The sequence below is a fragment of the Adiantum capillus-veneris genome, chromosome 21, assembly GCF_014529385.1.
Source record: "Adiantum capillus-veneris isolate H3 chromosome 21, ASM1452938v2, whole genome shotgun sequence".
NCBI lineage: Eukaryota > Viridiplantae > Streptophyta > Polypodiopsida > Polypodiales > Pteridaceae > Adiantum > Adiantum capillus-veneris.
This window is the reverse complement of record NC_140951.1, coordinates 66,635,496-66,643,878: the sequence shown is the minus strand read 5'-3', so window position 1 is coordinate 66,643,878 and position 8,383 is coordinate 66,635,496. Positions and strand designations below refer to the sequence as shown.

Here is an 8,383-nt window from a genome sequence, read left to right as displayed (position 1 = left end):
AGTAAACAAATCCCTCGAAGAGTAAAACCGCTCTCAAAAGAGCTCAAGCACTGTCAAAAGTGCCAAAACAATGCATATGCACATCAAGTACTCCCACTAAAATCTGTGTTGATGCTAAACACTGCAACCTGTAAGAAACCTGGATGTCTTGTATGTATGCAAGAACCTGTGAGGAGATGCATGCCTGAAAAACTCGAGACAATATCGATGCTGGAAAGTGCTCCTAATCAGCCCATAAACACCATCTCAATAACACATAATAGCCATAAAACGACTATATACCATTCCAAAAATAGTCTCTGAAGAACCTACACCCGTGTCCTGTACCTGTAGCAAGAGTGAAATTGAAAAATACAACTCCTAAAGCGTATCTCGGATGAAGCTTTCGACTGCACGAACAACTTCGAAAGGGGGGTAAAACCCTAAGACGCCTGATGGAAATGCTCTCGGAACGCTGAATTTGTCGATGCCAAAATCGGAAACCTGTTTGCACTTTTGAAAGTGCGCGCGTGTGCAGAGGCGAAAACGGCAAGCACAAACCTTGCTTTGATACCAGTTGAAGGTGCTGCTCTGCGGGAAGTGTGTGCGAGTGCAAGTGCGAGAGTAGAGAGAGAGAGACCTGCTTTGGGTGGAGCGCACAACAACGTAATCCTGTTGCAGCTTCTTATTCTTTTTGTTGCATTAAAGAATAAGTGTATACATGGGTTAAGTTAGTAGATTGGTTAGTAGTAAGTGGGATGTCTGACCAGTTGACCTGAATCCCAACATAATTTAACCTGCCTATCACACATCCGTGCAGAGATTGTGACGGCTGTAATATGAAAACCTGCCCCCCCCCCCCCCCCCCCCCCCGCTGCATTGATCTAGCGGCCCAAAGCCCCCCGCCTTGTCAATAAAGCTCCCCCTTGACGGCGATCCCGTGGTCTTTATAGACGAGGCCTCACTACGAAGGTCATCTCTAAACTCCTCTACCCGGTGCCCGCTCTTCTCAATGTATTTCTGTCAAAGAAGGCGGAGTTAGGGCATTTACAGACTGTCGCCATGCCTGCCTGTCATTTTGGGGGTGAGCTGGCACGCGTAGTGCTTTTTATTTAAAAAACACAGTCGATGTCAGCTCCGCCCCTTACGCTATTGGTTTGACGCTTCTGCCTCGTTGAGTTGGCAGCAGTTCGATGCCCGCCCATCCTTGGACAGGGGGTCGAGGCCCTGTAATTTTGTCCAGCGTCACTTTTTCGCAACTGCCCAGCGGCTAGTGTGTAAACATCCTTACACAAAGTTCAAACGCCACTCAAAACTTAAAAGGCCTACAACGTGACGTTTCGTCGTAGGCCTACAGCCTACTGCCTTACACGTGAGAACCAAGCAGCAGGCGGCCCCACTGCTCTCTCCCGTCAGAAGTTGACGCTCATGGGTGCTCCACCGTTGAATGTGAAGAAGGCAAAGTCAAGTTTCCCTGAGGAACCTGATGAAGATGAATTGCCTATACAATGCGAAGGACCAACGATCCCAGGGCCCCTTTCTGTAAACATCCCCCAACCGCGGCAACATCGTCCTTCAAAGCAGTGGTACGTCCGGGGTCCTCCAGCTCCAACGCAGCCTCTCAACAGCTCATTGCCCCGCGGCGTTTCCCCGGTTATCCAGTAAGTCTCTCTGAACTAGACGTCATTTCTGTGGAAAACATGTATCTGTGTATCCCTGGGTCACATGAAATATTTGTACACTACATTCTTTCAGCTGAACAGAGATTTTCAGTGCCCTTGTACTCGCTCGAACACACCCTGGCTCGAACAAACCGGGGAATCAAAGGAGCCTGTATGAAGGTGGTGCGCTGAGATGGCAGCCTTCAGAGGCTCAAAACATTGCCAAACAGCCTGGAACACGCTCCAAATCTGGGCTCATGTGCAAGAAATGCTCTGGATGCACAAAATGCAGGCTAGCATGCGTCTCTAGGGGAGGGGAGGGGCTCTCGTCTCTGGAGCCACACAAGGGGCGAGGCTACAAATATGTAGGGTAAGGGGCCTTCAGAGGCTCAAAACATTGCCAAACAGCCATGGAACACGCTCCAAATCTGGGCTCATGTGCAAGAAATGCTCTGGATGCACAAAATGCAGTCTAGCATGAGTGTCTAGGGGGGGCTCTCGTCTCTGAAGTCACGCAAGAGGCGATGCTACAAATATGTAGGGTAAGGGGGATCACTTTCTGCATGTATGCAAAAACATAGCGGGGTAGTGGGTAGTGTACACCACTCTGCTGCTTCACAGATCTAGGGCATGCATGTACGGCTAGTGTGCTTGCGGCTGGCCACCCTTTGCATATGCATTTTCTCTGGATGTCTGGGCGCCCACCTTTGTCCGGGCGCCCACATATATTTCCTATATCATGCTGGGTCATGGGGGACATATTCCTATATTACCCTACCTCCCCTTGGGCGCCTATATATGGGGCGAGGGGGGTACCCACAATCAGTCATAGACTCATATCATCTGACACATTGTATTGGGTCTCTTGCTTTAGTAGTCAGTGGGGGGCTGATCGCCCCCTCTTCACCATATCATCGTTTTGGTATCGTCTACTCTCTCTCTCTCTCTCTCTCGTTTCCGCAAAGGCGCACTCTTACATGGTATCAGCAGCTTCAGGCTCTCCATGGGACCAGCGCTATCACCAACAACATTGGTTCCCCCTTCAGAGGCAGATCTGCCAACAATCAGCTTTCAGCCAGGTTCACGTTAGCTCTTGGTGAGCTTTTGTCGCAGAGAATTCTCTCCACTTGCGTTTTTGGCTTCATCAGATGGTGATCATCATTCCCCCCCCCCCCCCCCCCCCCCCCCCCCCCCCCCCCGTGCTAGACTCTTGGGACTGTTTTGTTACCGGGATTCCTTCCTCCTCCATCTGCATTTTGGCTGCTTTTTGCGTTTTTCTCAGAGGGGGCCTGCGTTTTTGGAGCCTTCTGCTTGCAAGCTGCCATTCATGCGTTTTCAGCAGGAGGAGGGCAGCGTTTGCTTTTGGCCCACCCTGGTCTTGCTCTCACCCAACCGGTTTGGCATCCAGTGCCCTTACCGACCCCGATCCTCTTCATTTCATACAGTATACAGCCGGGTTATTGTCACAAACTGGTGACGTGGCAGGCCCCCGGACAAACACACACACACACACACATGTTGAATTGCTGACGTGGAAGTACGGACACGTGCTGACGTGGCAATACGAACCCCCAGAAATTCTGGCATGTTGACGTGGCAGTTCCGTACGGACATGGCCGGATTTTGCGCTGGTTGTTGTACGGATTTTCGAAAATCACGTTGATGCTTTTTCTAGGCAGATTTTGGGATCAGTTGCTTTTGGAACAATTGCTTTTAATTTGAGAAGCTTTTAAGTTTAAGAGCTTTTAATTTTGGGGCTCTGCTTTTGGCATCCCTTGTAAGAATAAAAGAGCCCTCAGGGCCTCACTCTTCAGAGCATCTGGATGCAGAGTCTGAGACCAGAGGACCCTGTGGGAGTTGTACTTTGCTCAAAGATTAATATAAAAGAAATACCGAAAGGGGCGCCAGTCTTTGGGGCCAATCTCTCTAGGCACGGAACTACGCCGGGCCCTGTTTACCAAGTTGAACTGTGATTTCAAAGTTGTGAAGTATTTTAAGTGATCCTCTCTTGAGTCGCGACAGAATTTATACTTGGGGTGCCCAAGTTTGTTACAGTGGTATCAGAGCACGACCGATTTCTCTTCTACCGGGAAATCCGATCCTTTTTTCTCGCGACACTTATGGATTCCAACAAAGATCAGTCGACTCTTTGTGCCTCTGCCAATGTTGGAGGAGATCGCGGAGAAGATTCTCATGAGCAATTAGAAGAGTACGGCCCACCTCAGCCTACTCAAGCTGAGATTGAAGAGATGGAACGTTGACAAGTCGTTGACGAGGCAACAAAGCAGATGATTAAATTTGATAAGAATCCCAAATTTGCAAAATTTTTGACCCAGCAGGCGATGACTGAAGTTCATACTCTGTGGTAGAAAACCAACCAGCCCCTTTCGTTATTTCTTTATATTGCATCAACACAGTACAAGCCGGTACTCCAGACTCTATACCTCCTCCAGGAAGTATACCAAAGAATGAGCCCTAGCCTCATATTTAAAGGCCCTTGGCCTGAAAAGCAATTAGAGTGAAAAGCCTTCAAACTTAAAAGCATCTGGTCCAAAAGCAAAGCCAAAAAGCTGTCAGCGTAAATCACGGAAATCCGTACAGCATGCCACGTCATCAGCTAGCGCAATTTTTGGAAATCTCCTTGTTGCCCTTAGGGTTAGGGTTAGGTTTTTTGCAGTTTTAGGGTTAGGGTTTCCAAAATTAAGGTTTGCAGGTTTTAGGGTTAGGGTTGCGAGAATTAGGGTTTCAACAATTAGGGTTTTTGGCAAAAATTAGGGTTAGGGTTTCTGCTTTCGGGCAGCCACGTCATCACTTTGTGATAGTTTAGGTCCCTTGGCCACATGTAAGTTGGTTCCATTCTTTAGGCTTTGACACGTCAGCAGTTTGTTACATCTGACGGGCTGCATCCTTTCTGAAAGGCAATGCACAGACATGGTGGTCCACTCTTTGTTAAGGAAACAAGCACCGACAAAGTGGTTGAAATTTAAGAAACTCTTTATTTCTTCATGGCTTACAAAAGAATACAAATGAGATGGTGATTACTGACTGGAAGCATGTTCGGATTGTCAAGATAGAATCTTTGGATTCTTATTGTGGAAGTTTTTGGGAAATTTTTCTACTGATTTCATCCTTAAAGAAGATCAAATTTAAGGAGTAGATTGAACGGTTTTGTTGTGGGCTTCCCAAAGAAATTCGAAATTATTGTCTCGAAAGGAAGTCAGACTTATACAACAGTTGATGGGACACACGAAGCAGGGATTTACTATAGCAGAAACAATCAAGGAAGAGATAGACGACCTTCATTGATAGAAGACCAAATAGATGAATATTTCAAAGCAGGGAAGTGTTTTGAACGTGGAGAACAAGGACATATCGCTACAAAGTGTCCCAAAAGGACACAAAAATCAGAATGACTGGCAGATTGAAAGAACAGTAGGATGAGGCGATACTCGTTTCAGAAGCTTTTTGAATTAGCATTATTTTGCTTTATGGATTTATGAAACAAGACTTTTTTTTGGAAGATGATTTTGAATTTTGAATAAAACTAATGTTTTTTAAAAGAATTTGTTAATTTTGGAAAAAGAGCAGGATTAAGAATGAGATGGAGCAGTGATAGCTCCTGAATGAACCTGATAACGAATCATGAATCACAACTGATTTGAAGGAATGAATGACTGGACCACTCTGTTCAGAGTGAACTTAGTTATAATTTGGGATCCCCGAAAATGATTCTCGCACATGACAGTGCTTGAGGCGACAGATTCTCGCACACGACAGTGCTTGAGGTGAAAGATTTCTCGTATCTGACAGTGCTTGAGGCGAATGACTACTTGCACATGACAGTGCTTGCTCGAACATAAGAAAAAAATAAAATCTCTATAGACATGATCGCAATATGGGATTAGTTAACCCGACATCAATGAAGTTTGGAATGGATCTAGATGTGGTTACTAAATACGTTGCTGGCAGTCATGGTCAGAGATTTGGAATGGATGTTTTTGTGATTGATTGTCATGTGATGTCATGTGCAGTGATATGACTATCGTCTTGTACATGTGCGAGATGTGTCGTGTCTAGTGCGTCGATACTAACAGTAAGTGTCTACTAAGACAATTTATGGCCTTTGTCTGTTTTGCAGGGGTAATTGAGGGTGATTATAGTTCTTTCAAGAGGGGGGTATGTCACAAACTGGTGACATGGCAGGCCCTCGGGCAAACACATATACACACACGTTGAATTGTTAACGTGGCAGTACGGACAGGTGCTAATTCCGTTGACATGTTGACGTGGCAGTTCTGTACGGACATGGCCGGATATGGCGCTGGCTGTTGTACGGATTTTCGAAAATAATGCTGATGCTTCTTCTTGGCAGATTTTGGGATCAGTTGCTTTTGGAACAGCTGCTTTTAATTTGAGGAGCTTTTAAGTTTAAGAGCTTTTGATTTTGGGGCTCTGCTTTTGGCATCCCTTGTAAGAATAAAAGAGCCCTCAGGACCTCGCATGTGGACTTTGCTGAACTTTGCTCAAGATGAGTGCTTCAAACTGTGCTCAAGGTTCCTTTTACTTACGGAAGGGAGAGCCTTCCGTTCCTTTAGTGAGAGAGTGCGAATGATCACAAACGAAGTGGTAAACATTGTGAATGAAGGTGCTGAGACTGAGAGATAGAGAGAGAAGAATACGACACCAGATGTTGTCAAACCCTCCTCCGAAGGCCCCACTCTCTATGGCGAGAGCGGTCTACTATTGATTGTACCATAGTTACATGGGACGGCGGGGTCGGGGTCGAGAATGGGGTCGGGACGGCAAAAGTCAGGAAACGAGGACGGGGTTTGGAACGGCAAAAAAAAAAGAGTTTTTTTGGCATTTTTTGACCTACACACATGCCACACACATAGAGCATCACTTTGACCATAAATTTACACTAAATAGACCAAAGAACACGAGTCATGTAGGCTGAAATGTGCTAATAAATTATAAAACATCGATGATCGATGGATACAAAATGAGAAGTGCATGCCACAAGGGCTCAAGAGTCAAAAAGCCTAAAGGACTTAGGACAAGCATGAGGCCTCAAGGATAACAAAAAGTACAAAGGGCTATGTAGTAGGTAGAGTCGTAGACTCAAGAGTCTAGACTCGAGAGTCGAGTGATCAATGATCATCAAACTCAAGAAGTGCTCGCCTGCTGAATCTCCACATCGTCGTCGTAGTTGAGGTCGTCAACGACGTATGAGGGCTCGGGAGGCTCGCATTGAGGCTCGAAATCCTCCTCTAGCTCCTCCAAAAGAGTATCGGCCATAGATGGATTCTCTTGTGCCATCTCCCACTCAGTGAAAGGATTTGCCTTGTGTGTGACGCTCTTGGCAAGCATGCGCAAGTTAGTGCTCACAAACACCAAATCATTGGCCCTCTGAACCCCAAGGCGATTCCTCTTCTTAGAGGCAATGTGGCTGTACACACTCCATAGTTGCTCCAAGCAACTAGTGGTACATGCTTGGCTAAGGACACGAACAGCCAAGCGCTACAAATGTGGGCCATCTCTTCCATAGTCCTTCCACCACAAAATCGAGCCAATCTTGTTGCGATCAAGCTGTGCATCTACACATCCATAGGAGCCCTTCTTTTGCCTGTAGTTGAGTAGCTCGTCTCTAATCTTGCGCCTAATGTCACTGCTAGGCTCAAGGCGCTCCAATGCAAGCCGCCATCCTTTGCTCACCTCCTTGTCGGTCTCTTGACGCCTTCCTTGAAACTCAGGGTCAAGCACATAAGCTGCCGCATGAAGTGGAGAGTAGTATCCATTCCACCTCGACTCACACAAGCCATGAATCTCCGCATACTGAACAGGGTCAGGCACAAGCTTCTCAAGTGCCTCTATCAGCCGATCCATGGCTTCGTAGACTTTGCCAATGCATGGCTGCAAGCCATCCACCACTTGAAGTAGGTGTAGAATAGGCTTGACCATGGCGTCAAGAGTCTTCACCTCCTCCCACCAAGCGGCGTCGTCGGCCCATTCTTGGCATTTCAATCCTACTGTTGATGTAGACTCCGGCATGGCTTGGAACTCATCACTGAGAAAGAGGCCCCTTAAGGCTCCGCCACATGTAGACAAGCGGCCTAGCATAAGCCAATTAAATGCAAATCTTGTCTCTGAATATTTGAGCAAGGACAAGTGGCTCCTCTTTGAGAATTCATGGCGCACTTTTTGATGGTTGAGCACAAAGGAGACAATTCGAGAGGCGTCACCAATGGTGGGTGAAATCCATGACAAGTTCCCTATGTCCTTGAGGAGGTTATTGAGGCAATGCGCCATGCAAAATGTGACATGGATGCTGGGATACATGCCCTCAATGATAGCTCCGGCTGCCCTATTTGACGCCTCTCCATCTGCAACCATACCAAGGACATTCTCCGGGCCGGTGATCTCTATGGTGCTTGTCCACTCCGCAGCAAGCATCTCGGCGGCCTTGCCACTATCGGATGCATCATGTGACTCCACAAAGTACATCTCCCCCCGAGAGTAGGCCACCACCCCGTGGATGGACCGCTTGCGGGTGTCGCTCCATCCATCTACAAGAAGAGAGACGCCATTGGTCTCCCACAAATCCTTTGTTGCTTGGGCCGCTTGCTCCACGGCAAGCTTCTCTTTGTCAAGGAGGGTGGTGCGAAGCCTCTCCGATGAAGGTGGCACATAAGAGGAGCCATATTCCCCTATTTTCGTAACCATGGTTCGAAAGTATGGAGACC

General features: G+C 47.2%; 1 protein-coding gene across 3 annotated transcripts in view; it reads left to right on the top strand.

Moving 5' to 3' along the window:
- The first annotated feature begins 1,307 nt into the window (after positions 1 to 1,307).
- LOC147431094 (TATA-box-binding protein-like) overlaps positions 1,308 to 8,383 on the top strand; it is a 95,477-nt gene continuing 88,401 nt past the window's right edge. For 2 of the 3 annotated variants that reach the window (XM_086493742.1, XM_086493741.1), the window contains exon 1: positions 1,308 to 1,640. In XM_086493742.1, coding sequence (XP_086349868.1) covers positions 1,408 to 1,640 — 233 coding nt within the window. In that variant the 5' untranslated portion in view covers positions 1,308 to 1,407. The remainder of the gene's footprint in view (positions 1,641 to 8,383) is intronic. The other variant, XM_086493743.1, reaches the window with a different exon arrangement.